Consider the following 15,624-nt stretch of genomic DNA (forward strand, 5'->3'; position numbering starts at 1 on the left):
TCCTGTCTGTAATGGCAAGAAAGATTGCAGGTTCAGAGAAACATGTAAAGATTGTTCCTCTGGAAAAAAATCTGTTGTTTCACATTATCTTTGTATCTGTTCTATGGAGACCGAATCTGGAGAGATAATTCTATCATGTCTTGAAGAATTACCCTACAAAATTTATCGGAAAATAAAAAATGATCTGCCAAGTACTAAGCTATTAGGCACATGACCAGATTAAATGCAATGGAAGCTGCTGATTCATCTCAGATGATTAACGTTTTAAGGGTAGCATACTTAGGCTTGATTTACATAGCCTTATTGTTTGCTTCATGAGTATAAACCTTCATACATTTCGCCTTTTCTGAATTTCCTCTAGATAGAATCAAGAGACTACAATCCGATCCTACAAGAGGGAGGCTTCCATCAAAAACTAACATGTGAAGGAGAGCTTGCAATTTCGGTAATTATCATCTCCATCTGCATTCAGCTTTCTGGAAAGAATCATTCCAGCAAATGACAGATTGTATTCTAAGACTATGCTGTCATGCTTTTTAAAACATAGCAAATGAAGCCTTAAATAGGCTAATAATCTTTCAGGTGAACTTAGACAACTAATTTTAGACATAAGAATGTCCATTTGAGTAGTAGGAAACTGGAATAAGACCCCAACCAATTTTGATACTCGGTTAATAGGCAGCTGGATGATAAAAAAACATTAAGGATATTAGAAAGACTGCAAGTGCCAAGAAACTTAAAAACAAAGGTAGTTTCTCCGATTAGCACCCAACTCAACTAACCCACCATTTTTTGTCTGCATTATCTCTCTATTTACATATCAGCAATTTGCAAAGCAAAATCAATTATAAATTCATGGTTGCAACATAAATTAATATGATTAAATATTTATATGAACAGAGAGGCCAGGCCAGAATCTCTGTACGTGAAAGAGAGTGGGGTATATAATGGAGGAAATGACTAGAATTTGTCTGTCTGGTGGGATATTAGACTCTTGGACTTGGTTCCTTCACTTCCATTCGAAGTTAAAAATTTTCTTTATGGAAGTCAAATTTGGTGGTGGTCTTGTGAGAGAAATCCAAAGCCAGCCGGCGTAGCTCTTGTGTTAGTGCTGGCGCCCCGCAGTAAAACACCCCTGTATTCATAAAATACAGTGTGAATATTCAGTTCTCACATAATTCATAAAACGATTGAAAGAAGATTGACTTACCAACTCTGGAATGGGGGTGTTTAAGAGCAACGCGCTTGTAGACATTGCGCCAATTAGGCTTGGCGAAATGGGACATAACCTTAGTGCCGGAGACAATGTCAACGCCATTCTTAGCATGATTTAGGGATTGAAGCATACAAATGAGCGCAGAGCGAGCATCGCCCTCTTCATAAACACTGGTACAATAATTATGAAGTTCAATCACATTATTATGGTCTAATTCAGCCACTTCATTCATCACACCTTTGAACCAATCGAACGATCCTTGCTCTCTTGTCACCCAATAAAAGTATGCTCTCCTTGTCTTGAACTGTTCTCTTCTTCTTTGTTGTAAAGCACTAGGAGTTGTCATATTTCCATTTTCTAAAGCAATCTCTTCCTCTTCCATGGCCCTGATGTTGCTTACTATGTCCTTCACAATACTTATCATTGGGGTTGCTCCAATTCCCAAACCCACCAGTAAAACCACCTCATATTTCTTGTAGTCTTGCGCTGGTGCCCCATATGGACCGTCAATCAGAACTCTGGGGAAACTGATAATCATGGATAGTCAAATGTTCTCAGTCTTTAATCTGAAGGAGGTTGATATATTAAATTTAAAAGATCATTCTTCAAATAGAAGAGATTGAGTCTAGCCCAATAAATAAAAACAAAGTACTTATAACAATGTTGCTTGTCACATCTCTGCCCTTTCACATTATTATTTTGACTTCTCTTTTTATCATAGCATGTGCCCATGATTAGAATTACGAATTTCTTATTATTATTATGTTTTTTTTTTTTCAAATGTGAAGTTGAAGATGTGTTATTTAATGTTGATAAAGATTAAAAGTATGGAAACAGAGGATAAATAAAAGTCTAAAACTTACTTGGGAATTGGATTGTTACTTCCTTGCATGCAATCTGCTCTAAGAAGTCCACTTTTTCCAATAGGAGGTGGCCGACAAACCTATACAAATTAGATTCAACTTATTAATCAATTACCCATATCTAAAAAGAAAAAATGATCCCTGATTTTAATTCATTGTAAGATAATAAAAAAATTAATTGCCTCAGAGAATACTGTTCTGAGTTGTCTTGTCCAATCACCAAGAGTTCGAATGTGAACACTCAAGTAAACTTCTCCAGGAGCTGAAGTTATGGAAAATGGATGCCTGTAAAAGCAAACAGTACTTTTATCAGAATCAAAATTTCAACCTGCGTATTAAGATTTTCAGGAGTTGCATCATTGCCTACCATTCGAATGGCGACACAGCAGCACAATTGACAAACATATACTGGCCACTCTTGTATCTGAATCCATGAGGCTTTGACATGTGAAGTGCCAGCACATTTCCAGGATAAATGGCCACCTGCAACACGTATTTATTTCAGCAATAAATAAATAAATCTAATTTCAGTTCATGTAAATTCTTTACCTTTTCTATAGCAACAGGTTCAATGCTGGACCTCAATGCCCTGATTAATCTCTCACAGGTATAAAGAAGGGCTGGAATGGCCAGGTACATCCAGGTCTATTGTATCATAGGATAAAGATTATTATGTCAGGTTTTAAATTAATCAAGTCAAGATGGTGAAAAAGCAAGGTGAAAAGGGAACTAACCGTTTTTTTGTACCATTTATGAGTCAAATACAGATGGTATCCATGAATAATGAGCAAGGTATAAACGATGACAAACAAATGATGGGAATACCAGAAGGCATTGAAGCCTGTAAGCTTCTCCAGGGGCTCTGGCAGTTTGAGCTTATTGCGCCTGAACCATGGGGTAGCAAGAGTAAAAGCTATTGCCATTAACACCACCATCACAATCCCAGTTATTCCTTCCACTGACTTCACAAAATGCCAGTAGCTTTTAGGCTGCTTCCCAAAATATTGCTCCATTAGTTCATACTTATCTTCACTTGCATGAACCAGGCGAGGGAAATCACATGCTAAATGATAACCTGCATGTATACCAACTCCACAAACAATCCCCAATGCTATCACCTGAAAAGAATAAGTTCTATTGATTTAATTTGCTTCAGCTTTTGAATCTTATAATGGCTTTGGATTTGAATAAATCTCTCTCTCTCTCTCTCTCTATATATATATATATATTCGATATTACCTTATGGAAATTGAGGTTGTCATCAAATGGAACAACAACTCCCAATTTGGTCTTGTTCCTGAGCCATGTGATGGTGTTTCGGCAGACAGGCAGCAGAATTAGAGCCATGTTTAACTTTAGAGTCTCTGCTGCACCCTTGGCCATGCATACACAATGCCCCATTACTTCATATGCAGCTCTATTTCGATATTGGATATATTTGTATACAAATAGACCTGCCATGACGCCAATCCACAGTGCCACTACCCAAACTCTCTGCCAATTATCTAGCAAGAAGTACTTGATGCCATCCCACCATCTCCTTACTGGGTTGTCAAATTGTGTAGGCTTTAGCTTCTGGCTCAACATTTTGCTCAGGTTTCGACTTTCTCCTCCAGTTTTGACAGTATGATTTGGAGCTTCCAACAGCAGCATTTCTAGACTATCGATCTGAGATATATTAATTTGCAACAATATGAGCGTCCAAAAATCAAAATTCAACCTGCTACATTCGTAGAGTTTTATTTTTATGAGTTTTTTATTTTACCATGATGTATCCTAGATGGTCAGTATCTAGTTCTTCCATGATCAAAGCTGCATATTCCTCCGCTTGCTTTTGGATATTCGAGAGTTTATTTGCAGAAGCACTGAGGCTGATAATCTGCAGATATTGTTGCCAATTTATTAGATTCAAACTAATCATTAACAAACATATGAAAGTCAACTTCTGCTTTAATGCATCTATGGATTATTCAAGCTGTCATGTTCTTTGAGGTCGAGGCCTTACCTCTCTGACTTCCTCTTCTGTGATTCTTCCATTAGCATCTTTATCAACCCTGCATTTCGTTTAAAGTATATTTATTAAGCTGACGATCAACAAATACACATGCTGAGAATAAACAGGAAACAAAATATTTACATGTTGAAGAAAGTTTTGAGCCTAGAGTCAAAACTTTGGTCACTGATCTGATCCCAAAATTCTCTTAGCTGACCCTTGGTGATCGAATCACCTGTAATATTGAATCTCCGGGTAAGCGAATCAAATAACTCCCCGGCAAACTCCTTTGAGTCCTTCATTCCTGCCATGCCATAGCATTTTTCACATCAACCCAAGTTAAAAGTCTTTCAGAAACAAAAACTGCTGTATTTATATTACCGAGTTTGTGTTTATACCAATGCATTCTCCAAATCGTGCACGGGGCAGAACCCGGTTAGTTGAAGCAGTGATCTCATCAAATCGCTTCTCAACAGCAGCCCAACCACCTCCACCATCAGTTTTACTTATAAATTTAAGTCCCCTGAGAGCATGAGTAGCCGCGGACTTCGTCCTATCAAAGCGAGGAGGAGGCTTCTTTGAAAACGAAGTGAAACGTTTAAGCTCGTGAGACACCTGTCTAATTCTAGAGGAAGCATTTTTCACAATTGAAGAACCAAAAGAAGACGTGCTTTTCTCCAAACCTTTAGCAAGTAACGATAGCTCCGGATCTTCATCGATTTCAGCACCATTAGTAGATTTAACATAGTGAACAGGGACGGTATCATCACGCACGTCGAGGGTGATGTCAAAAGGTTCATCATGTGATGAAGCTGAGTCAGGAATGTTGAACCGGGCGCTTTTTCTTGCAGCCCTTTTGTTATTTAGAGGTCCACTGAGTGGACCTGAGTAAGCCATTTTATCATTGCCCACAACTTCTGTGTCAGAATGGTGATCATAATGATCCGGAAACTTCACTCTTAGATCGTCCGTTCCCATATTCTGCATCTGAGTGGTGAATGCTTTCTCTGGAGAAATGATATATCCATTTGGTTGCTCTTATTTTAAAACCTTGAATTTGTAGGTGAAATGGTGTAAAAGTGAAATGGATTGCACGTTTAATTTGAAAAATTATTGACTTAATCTTATGAGGCAAAGAATTTTGCAATTTTGCTGCTTAATTATTCCACGAGGACATGTACCGCTTTGTGGTTGCCATTATCTAACGGCTAACAAATAAAATAATTAAACAAAATCATAATTAAATGTTGATTATCCTTATTAAGATATTTAAAACAAGATTGTCAATTAAACCCCAATCGGGCCTTCTAAATGGAAGAGTCCAAAACGGATCCGGATTTTTATTATCATTCAACAGTACCAATTATTAAGAGAATTATTTACCTAAAAGAGGATCCAAAACGGCACTGCCAGATTTTGTTTGATGCTGTTCAACAGAAGTGTTTTTGCGGTTCAACAGTACATATATTTCATGGCAAAGTAGCTAGTGGCAATTGAGCTAGACCATGACCGGCTGGATCCTTGTATGGACGGAGAAAATTTATGTCGTACAGACAATATTTGATCTGTTTATGAGAATTTTATTCCCAATAATAATTCTTCCAAGGCTTTGTTATTAAATCGTGAGGAGACAGATAATGCTCTTCAAGTTGGTAGTACAAGAAAGAAATGGGGCGCAATTCCTGTTTGCCTCCTGGGAAGAAATTTTCCTTGAACGACCTTGAATTTATGCACCATACTTCATCCAGTAGCGATGTCGGTTCCCTACCACAACTTCTTTGTCCCGTAGAAAGCAATTTTCAGCTATTTATTGCTACATTTACCAGGGACGTTTCATGGTAAAGTTCCTTCAATCTTCCATTTTTTATCATAACAGGTTTCCTCCATTTTCCGGAGGCCATGGCTCTCGTTGAAAACCGCAAGAAACAAGGATTTGTATTGAAATAACATTTGAAATTAAAAAAAAAAAAATTATTTTTGAAATTGTTTTCACTTGTTCTAGATTAAAAAAAAAAAAAAAGATTGATTTATAATATTTGAAGATGGAGAAAATATTTTTTGGATTTGTATTGAATTATTTGATGATAGGGAGAAATGGTTTTTTGTTAAAATTCAGGAATATTTCTATGACAAATATTCGTTAACTTAAATATAATTTATTTAATAATATGATAAATAATAATAAATTTTATAAATTTTACGGAACAAATGAGGCATTCTCCTGTCTAATTCCGTCTCATCTCTGCGAACTCGTTAGAATTTTTCCCTGTTTAAACTTGAGATTTCGTGTTAAAGGCAATAATAGCCCTAAAATTGGAAAATCTCAAGTTTCATTCTGTCAATGGAGCAACAAAACGCGCCTGTATTTCTGAAATCCATCAACGAACTGAGCAGCCTGGGCGCTGCCGTACAAGTCTTCGAGCGCCGATTCCAAGAGTTACAAAACCACCTCGATTTCATCCAAACCGCAATCGACATCAAATTACGCCATGAAACCTCACCGTCACACCAAAACGCGGATCAATTACAACGGCTTACGGAAAAGATGCCGCTTCAACCTCAACCTCAGAGTCTACCACCAACTGAAACTCAAACCCTAACCGAAATGGCGACTAAGAATGTCAATCTGACTCAAGGGTCTCGGCCTTCTGAGCTTCACTATCTCTGCGAGATGATGTGCAGCCGCGGCCTGAGAAAATACCTTGTCACGCATCTATCGGACGTTGAAACGCTCCGCCGAGACTCAGCTTCGGCACTAAAATTGGCTCCAAAGCCGGCGAAACTCGTGTTGGATTGTGTGGGACGGTTCTTTCTACAAGGTAAAAAAGCCTACACCAAGGACTCTCCCATGATTTCGTCTCGCCAGGCTTCGGTTCTTGTGTTGGAGTTTTTCCTCAGACTGATTACTGAGAGCGGGAGCCACATTGAGATTGATGAAACGCTTAAACAAGAGGCCGAGAAGGATTCAGTTTCCTGGAGAAAAAGACTGCTTAGTGAAGGAGGTTTGAGTAAAGCTTGTGAGGTTGATGCCAGAGGCTTACTTCTGTTCGTCGCATGTTTTGGGATTCCTAAAGTTTTTAAAAGTGAAGATGTTAGGGATTTGATTAGGTTCAGTAATATCACGGAGATTAGTGATTTGCTTAAACGGTCTGGTGTTATTTTTGCAAGGGTTCCAGGTTTGTGCTAGCTGTCGCACTTTTTTGCATTTTGCCTTCCATCATAAATGTTGCTGTTTTTTCAATTTAGGATCACTTGTCCATTAGTAGAAGGAGCACGCTTATAATGCTGTTTGATTTGCCTCACTATTTTAATTTGCTTTGTTTGTTTCTGATATGCCATACAAATAGCAGGCTTAGTCCTGTTCTTAGTTTAGTGACAGGAAAAGTCTGATGGATGGCAGAAATTAGTACCTACCAATGAAGCACAAATTATATTTTGATGCGAATTTAGTTTTCTTATCGAATGTCTATTTATTAAAGAGCCAGTATTAATGTGTATGGTTATGTATGCATGTGCAATCTTACTTCCTCTAGGATAGAGAAGATTAGTTGAAGGCAGAAACCAATGCTGGTTTGTCTTTAGGAATGACAAGAAAACAAAAAGGTTATATGATGATTATCGTGAGAAACATGATTTCCTGATGCTGAGGCTGGTGGTGATGAACCAATTTTAGAAGATTGACGAGAGAGAGCAGAAGCAATCACTGATTTTTCCAAAATATTGATACTGCCCCTCCTATTTGATCACTGTAGCATAAGGCACCTGTTCTATCCACCAATACTTCTATGGACACGCTTTTACGGAGCTGTATTTTCCTAATTTTTTGACACATTGCATTGATATATTTTTTTCATATCCTTGTTTGTATTTATTTTCACTGCTTGAAAGTGCTATAAGGCTGGCACACTTGTTATAGGTAGGAAGTTAGGAGTAGTGGGCAATGTGCTCTTTCTAGTTTTCACATGCTTTTTTATCTGTTTTTAGCTGTCAGTCATCTGTGTAACTATATGTTCTCATCTTTGTTAGTTGATATGGATTATGTTTTATTGATGTGGCTGTAGGAATTTGGCAACTGTCTTTCAGTTTCTAAATCTTTCACATTTTTTTATTGTTTTTCATTTTATCAGCAAGAGTGAACTTAAACCTATTCTAGTAATACTAGCTATAAGGCCATCAGACAATTTTTGGTATTTCAAATTAGAGTTAGTTTGAGGGAGTCTTTTAAAGTAAATTTTGGCAGCATTTCAGTCGTGTATGCCTGTATCCAATCAACAAAGGACAAAGATACGATGAATCCATCCTATAAAAAGGGAATAGAACAAATTCATGACTTAGTGATTTTAACTACCATTTGGAATGGCTATAGGCAAACTATTCTTAGATGTAATCACATTTAACTTATTCAGCTTAAATTTTGTAACTGTGGAAGTGGGACAAACATAATGATCTTTTCTTATCATGCCATCTAATTTTTTATTTTTTATAACAGATATCATAGAGAATATGAAAAAGAATGGAATGCATGTTGAAGCAGTTGATATTGTTTACAACTTTGGGATTGAGGATAAGTTCTCACCTTATACAATTTTGACTTCACTCTTACGGGAGACTAGAGAAGCATGGAAGAGAAAAAGACGAGATGCACCACATCCTCTGGTATTGGCCTATTCTATAGCTACTGTAACATTCAAAATTTTATCTTTATTCTGATTAATGGTGTAGTTTCATGATGTTGTTTTGCAGAAAAAGGCAACTGAAAAGCATTTAGCTGCATTAAAATCTGTTGTCAAGTGTTTGGAAGATCGCAAAATTGATCCTGCCAAGCTTCTTTCTGGATGGCAAATCAAAGAAAAGATTGTCAAGTTGGAGAAAGAAATTGTTGATCTGAATAAACTTATAATGGATGATAATAAGAAGCCAAAGAGAAAAGCTGGTCAAATTCAGTCATCAAATAATTTCAACTTTCAAGAAACAAAACGTTCTCGATTTACAACCAATGGATCAACCCTGGTGTCATCTCCACATGTCATCCGGTTGCATGAACCAATGGCTGCAAACAGTTATATAGATAGGAAGAGATCATATAATACTTTGATGCCACATCTGTTGACTGGTGGTTACTCCAGCTACATCAGTAATCATCTTGCTGCCCCAGCTGCATCGCACGGATATGAAGCAGCACCTTTGCCTGAAGCTCTTGGCTCTATAGGACCAAGTGGGGGCACTGTGCATGCTATTGGAGTTGAAGTTGGTTTGTCTTCTGGAAGTAGTGTCCTCCCCTCCACTGCAGGTCCATCTGGTGTTCACAGAGAGGAGTCAAAGGATGCCGTTGGGCAAATGATGTGTGGCAGTGTTTCATCAAATTATGGGTGGCAGAGTGTTGGGGTTGCAGCTTATAATGACAGGGTAATTGGGCAACCTGCAGCCAAGGGGGTTGATGGTTTGTATGAGCCGCCATCATATTTCCCAGGTCCCAGCATCAATCGATGTCAATAATGAGAATGGATCCTCTGATTCCCATAGATCAGCTGATGCTATTGTCTGGGTCGAGTTGTAAAACGGCAATACATTCAAAGATGACCCCCCTTCTTCTGTTTTACCTCCCCATCATTCTTGGTACATCACAAAATATTTCCATATGAATGGTTGTGGGTAGCTGTAATTACTGCTAACTCCCGTAATTTTATCTGGGAATTTAAAAATTCAGTGCTACTACTTTTAAGTTTATATTTTCATGTAAACCAAAATGAAAATTATAAAATAAAGGCTAAAGGACTTATTCCCACCTCACAATTATTTTTTTTTTAACTTTTATATGTTAATTTTAAAAAATTCAAATATTTATCTATTTAATAAATTTGGTTATTATTGTAAAATTATTATTTTGAAAAGTTTTAAAAATTAATAATTTTTTTTTAAATTATTTTTTTACCCTTATTATATAAAGTTTCAAAAATTTTCATATTTTATAGTTAATAATTGGTCTCTTTAAATTTGAAAAAAATTTGTATTTACATTTACGAAAAATTTATTTTTTCTTTTTAACAATTATTCTTCTTGATAATTCATTTCAATGCGTTGTCAGTCACTTTAACGACACATTTTCTTTTTATCTAATGGTTTTTTAATGCAAAAACCACAAAAGATTCAACCAAAATGATCGGATTTGTCGCAGCCAATTTGTGCATCTTATTAGGTTTTTGTAACCCTATAAATTTGGGGTTTTTATGCCATGAAAAACATATATTCTTTCATATGTTTTCCCTTGTACATTTGGAAACTTCTCTAGTAATAATTTTATAATAAAATTATATATATCCAATTTAATTATACATTTATTTTTTTCATCATATAATTAAATGATTTTAAATTAAAGATAAAATAATACTTAATCCTATGATGATACGTATAAATGTGTATATGTTATATATCTGAGATAGATTAATATATTATTACTCATAATTTTATTAGTCAAAATTCCATTTCAACATTTATATTTTAATTCAAAAAATAGGGAAGAGGTTTTCCAATATGGTTAACTGAAGCCAGATAGTCGGAAATTTTGATAAAAAGAAAAAAAAAAAACAAAACCATTAGTTTATTCTCTTTGGATTTTAAAGATTGGCTCTTTAGACTGTCATCACCACAACCTTCGGAACCACTAATATCTTTGGCAGACTACAAGTTTAAGCAGATAACTGCAAAAATTTCAGTCGCTCTCCGAGTCATCACCGTCATTCTCTACGTACATCTTCACACCTTGATCATCCGTCGTCTTCTCCTCCTCTTCTCTTTTCTTCCTCTCTTCTTCCTTTTGTCTCTCAACTGCAAGAGCCTTTGCTACTTCCAGCCTATGGCCGACAGCTTCCCACGATACAAGCTTGTCCATAAAAATTGATATGTAATCAGGTCGTCGATTCTGCAAGGACATAATAGGCAGCTGTAAGACTCCAACTTAAGTAGACAAATTTCAGGCTAATCCCATATCTCATTGAACCATGCCTCACCTGAAAATCGAGGTAATATGCATGCTGTTGAGAAAAAAACAGATTCCATAGTACAGTTAGTAATCAGATAATATAATTGACTTCATTTTTCTATCAATGAAAGACAATTAAAACGTTTACCTCCCAAACATCAATAGTAAGGAGTGGCTGCAAAAATTAACAACCGCAAGATCAGATGCACAGAGAAACAAAAAATTGGAACGGACAAATTTTTGTAGTGAGTCACTTGTACTCACAAAATAATCCCACACAAGTGGATTCACAGCATTAGGACTCTTCACCACCACAAGCTTTTTGTCCTCTTCTGATGGAAGAGGATTTTCGGCATTGTCAACATTTAGTCTATTTGCTTTGTCTGGATTAAAATCACAGCAGGAAGAAAATGTTAACCCAAATGGTAAAACCTGAAAACAAGCAACAGTGGTAGGAAGATCACTCACAAGCAAGCCAAGCCCAACCAGAACCAAACTGTGTGGCTGCAGCTGACTTAAATTCCTGCAGAAAATTTTCAAAAGAACCAAAATCTCTTTCGATTAATTGCAAAAGTTCACCAGATGGCCTTCCTCCACCATTTGGTTTCATGGATTCCCAGAAGAATTCGTGGTTCCAGGCCTGAGAACAAGTAAAACAACTAAATAAACACTATGGAAGCATCAGAATCAAAACCGAAGACATGAAATGACTTCTAGCTAGAGTAAAGGAGAATCTGGGGATTATCAAACAAATTCATTTCATCTGTGAACTCTGAGATAATAAATTCATATGCTTGATATGAAAAGATCAAATTCAAGATCTAAATGATACAATGATGCATCTCATACCTGTGCAGCATTGTTAAAAGCTGGAAGCATGTCACCATTATTATAAGAAACAATTACTATGTCTTCTAATGGCATTCCATCCAGCTCTGTCCCTACGATTTGCTTGTTCAGGTTTTCCACATAAGCTCTGTGGTGCTTTCCCCAATGGTACTGCAGCGTCTCCCGGCTCATATGTGGCTCCAGAGCATCCTGCAAACCAAATCTAACTTAAATAAGCACACCACGAAGAAGCCTGTTTCCGGGCTTAAGTAACTTCTCTTGCATTATTTCTCTTCGTTGTGTATCACTTGACTTCAGGAAAACATAGACCAATGAAACCAAAAGACACTTGAAAGTTTTGTAATAAACACTTGATTATTTTTCAGTAGGCAAAATGCCAATACTTAAATAGTTTATAAATTGCAGACACTGTATTATTATTAAAAAGCTGATATTCAGACATACTGACAAATATTACCATTGGATATGGTGGCGGCTTGAGCTCAAGTTTTGCGCAAATCTTAGCGGAACCAGCGTCCCTTGTACATTTTCTCGGCACCATCTAATCATAGCAACACAGCATTCTTAATAAAACATTTCATCGAACACAACTTCTGCACGTTGTTTCCCATAAATCACCCAATGAAATAAATCTAGATAAGAAGAAACCTTTTTGTTTGTTTGCAAGCCTGGAGTACGTCCACCAAGTCCTGAGATTAAATCCACGTTAAAAACAGAAATAGAGCGTTACAAACAAAGGAAAGTAATGCGACTGAAATTTAATCACCTTGGCATGGAAAAGTGAATGCAAGGGGCCTAGTATATAAGGAAGCCATCCCTGAAAGTTTCCACCAATGTAAAAAACAGCAAGTGTACTGGGTTGAAGACTTTCAAGTACTCTGGTACTGCCGTTTGGTAGGCAGTACATATGTGCGGTACCTGTACGAGCAGTACCCCGTGGGTTAAATAATCTAGTGGAAGGTTCTAGCCTTCGTGATTATTATGTCAGAAATTAAATTTGTTTAGTTTGTCCGAACACTAGGCCGAATGATACATGATTGTCTCTTTCCTGTCTTTTTTATTACCTTTGATTCTCATTCTTATCTTTACTGATCTATATTAATATTTTTATTTAAAATATTAATATATATTTATAAATTTATATTTTTTAAATTTATTTATATTTTTATTAAACATATTAAGATGATTAATATATAATTTTTTATTTAAAATAATAAATTAATTTTAATTTTATTATTTAATATATTTTAATTATATTTAAAAAGTATATAAAGATGATTTTTTCTTACAAAGATGGGGATGGACATGAGGAGTGAACGGGAAAGAGATTTTTCTTTACAGAAAGGACATTGAAATCATTTTTACCCCTGTAACAGAAATGAGTAAAAGACGAGAATTGATATCCTGTAGAGATAGGTATGAAGATTGAACTCTTCTCTTCAGTCCTTTCCGTTATCACTCCTATAAACAGATAATTTGAATAGTAAAAAAATGATATACTGTACAGTAGTGAAGAAGTCAATCTCGATGTTTATTCAAACATTTATTTTCGATTCTAGGTTGCAGAATTGTCTATTTGTTTACAATCATACATATAATTTATGGGTATACTAGAAATCAGAATAAGCAAATTGACATATCAAATTTCAACCAGATAGAACTATGAAGTTTTACATCAACTGTGTGTATATCCCTCTGCACAAGATGATAACAAATCTCTATAAACTTGGAAAGTAAAAAATTAATCATCTGGTGAAGTAAAACATAACAAGAAGATAAGTAGTTCGAAACAAGGGAGTCAAATATAAAATAAATAAATTCATCCATTTAAAGAGTAAAAATGGGTTGAAAAACATTGTTCTCATAAAAATTGTAGCACATGAGTCTTTGTAGTCATTGCCGAAAGAGGGCTCAAGGGCAGACAGACATGCTTTTCTTCTTGGAAGAGAAAATATGGTCTACCTATGCCCAAATTCTTTTACGTGGAACCAAATCTGATGTTTTAATTTCATCTATTTTGGCAGCTACAATGAAATCATTCATGCTCAAGCCTCCTGCATGTAAACGAAAACTTGTATAAGAATATGTGCAGTGTAAAGCATAGCAGCCCTATGCGTGTGAGACCAGAGAGTTTACCAATGGAAGAAGTCCATAATTCAGCTCTAACTTCATTGGGCTGCTCCAAGTGGAGATTTGGGAAATGGCCGGTAGCTTCTACAACCTTGTATATTCTATTCACAAGTTCAACCCCACATTTAAAATCTCTCAACTTCCACAAGCATTGAAGTTTAAGTCCACCTTCTTCCTCCAAAAGTCTCCAGCCAATAACCTACATATACAAGTTTTTTCTCTTCAACAAATGAAAGCAAAAGATAAAGTCTCTGTGTGTGTGGGTGTATTCTTACACTATTCCATTCAAGATTTAAGTCACTGATACACACTCAAGAAAGCTTATTAGTGCTATGAGAGAATCATTAGATCTCACTGTGATACACAAATACAAACCAAAAGGAAATTGTGATGTGACGTATCTTAGTAAAAGAATTTATATATCGCAACATGAAATAAAACATGTTACAGATCACCTGATTGTCCCTTATAATCTGACAGTTCAACATAGCCTTTTAGGTTGAGATACATAATAAAATTGTTTGTTAAGCTTATCAGGTTTGAAGGAGGAGATGAAAGACCAAGCTCTATGTCTAAGTAGTGTCCAAGCTCTCGGTGACTACATCAGAACCAAATTTCAAACTTGTAGAAAATGTGGATAATGTGCTCTGTGGGTATATCAAGATTCCAAAACCAACAGTTCAAACTCAAAATTCAACATGTAACCAAAAGAGGTCTCCTCATGAAAGACAAAATATTCCTGAAAAGATATCTAATACTTGTAGTTTTGTATGCACTGCAAGAAAAAAAAATACTCAGCTTGAATTCGCCATTTCCATAGTTTCAGAATTCAAACTACATAAGGAAAAATTCTGACCAGTCCCTTATTATCCCATGGTAATTACATCAAATTAAGTCATTAGTGTAGAGTTCCAATTTTTCATATCTGAAAACTGAAAACAAGAACTAGCCTCAGTGCACAGGAAATGGACATGATTTCTTTAAATAGCAAGACATTATTATTTCATCTCCTTCTTCCCTATATAACTCAGACTACAACAGATACAATTTATTAATATGTATTAGTAAATAGCGAATTCTAACGCAAAATAGAAGAGGGGGTTAAGTATTGCAAAATAACCTTTTTCAACAACTTCTGTGCATCATCTACGGACATAGGTTTCTGCAGAGGAGACACGGGAGAGCAGTCTTGTTGAGCAAGAGAAAGAGCAGAAGCATTTGGAATAAGTATCTTGTGCTCAGTGTCAACATTTCCCAAAACTTTATCAGCAAATCCGCTTTCTAATTCTGCGGGAAACGGGTCTCTGGCTCCAAAATCGCCCAAAGAATCACTACCCAGAGCTCTCGTGGCTGTTGTTCTCAGGGAAAGTCGACTTTGAACTTGAATTGACAATAACTTGTTAAGGTGGTGGGGGTGATCATGACGAGGAGGAGAAAGGCGAGGGAGGATGAAAGAAAAGGTGAAGTGAGAAGTTGTGGCCATGAAATTGTCTGGGAGGTGAGAACAAAGAGCCGTAACTTGGTGAGCTTATCTGGTGGCACTGGTCCGAGACTCTGCTCTAAAACCGGTTTGTTTTTTGGTTCGATAAATAAA

General features: G+C 36.2%; 4 protein-coding genes across 5 annotated transcripts; 1 reads left to right on the plus strand and 3 right to left on the minus strand.

Annotated features, from left to right (window-relative positions):
* Positions 1-776: 776 nt before the first annotated feature.
* On the minus strand, positions 777-5,050 carry LOC123223409 (respiratory burst oxidase homolog protein C-like). Its single transcript, XM_044646573.1, has 12 exons — positions 4,471-5,050; positions 4,217-4,376; positions 4,085-4,133; positions 3,845-3,958; positions 3,319-3,747; positions 2,814-3,197; positions 2,629-2,724; positions 2,447-2,562; positions 2,262-2,364; positions 2,080-2,159; positions 1,211-1,743; positions 777-1,135 (listed from the first exon to the last, which is right to left on the minus strand). The coding sequence occupies exons 1-12, from the start codon at positions 5,048-5,050 to the stop codon at positions 1,026-1,028; spliced, it is 2,754 nt and encodes a 917-aa protein (XP_044502508.1). The 3' UTR covers positions 777-1,025.
* Positions 5,051-6,262: 1,212 nt separating this feature from the next.
* On the plus strand, positions 6,263-9,799 carry LOC123222382 (protein FRIGIDA-like). Of its 2 annotated transcripts, none has more exons than XM_044645112.1 (3): positions 6,263-7,248; positions 8,562-8,728; positions 8,795-9,799. In XM_044645112.1, the coding sequence occupies exons 1-3, from the start codon at positions 6,414-6,416 to the stop codon at positions 9,566-9,568; spliced, it is 1,776 nt and encodes a 591-aa protein (XP_044501047.1). In that variant the 5' UTR covers positions 6,263-6,413; the 3' UTR covers positions 9,569-9,799. The 2 variants fall into 2 exon arrangements, with proteins under 2 accessions (XP_044501047.1, XP_044501048.1); XM_044645113.1 differs by having other exon boundaries at positions 6,266-7,248; positions 8,816-9,799.
* An 851-nt stretch (positions 9,800-10,650) lies between these two features.
* Positions 10,651-12,924, minus strand: LOC123222383 (superoxide dismutase [Fe], chloroplastic-like). Its single transcript, XM_044645114.1, has 9 exons — positions 12,667-12,924; positions 12,549-12,589; positions 12,358-12,441; positions 11,901-12,089; positions 11,520-11,691; positions 11,316-11,434; positions 11,200-11,226; positions 11,080-11,103; positions 10,651-10,991 (listed from the first exon to the last, which is right to left on the minus strand). Exons 1-9 carry the CDS (start codon positions 12,713-12,715, stop codon positions 10,782-10,784), a joined length of 915 nt encoding a protein of 304 aa, XP_044501049.1. The 5' UTR covers positions 12,716-12,924; the 3' UTR covers positions 10,651-10,781.
* A 599-nt stretch (positions 12,925-13,523) lies between these two features.
* LOC123222385 (probable pterin-4-alpha-carbinolamine dehydratase, chloroplastic) lies at positions 13,524-15,610 on the minus strand. The gene is made up of 3 exons (XM_044645117.1): positions 15,151-15,610; positions 14,037-14,229; positions 13,524-13,954 (listed from the first exon to the last, which is right to left on the minus strand). Exons 1-3 carry the CDS (start codon positions 15,511-15,513, stop codon positions 13,863-13,865), a joined length of 648 nt encoding a protein of 215 aa, XP_044501052.1. The 5' UTR covers positions 15,514-15,610; the 3' UTR covers positions 13,524-13,862.
* Positions 15,611-15,624: the final 14 nt, after the last annotated feature.

The sequence above is a fragment of the Mangifera indica genome, chromosome 8 (genome assembly GCF_011075055.1).
Source record: "Mangifera indica cultivar Alphonso chromosome 8, CATAS_Mindica_2.1, whole genome shotgun sequence".
Classification (NCBI taxonomy): Eukaryota; Viridiplantae; Streptophyta; class Magnoliopsida; order Sapindales; family Anacardiaceae; genus Mangifera; species Mangifera indica.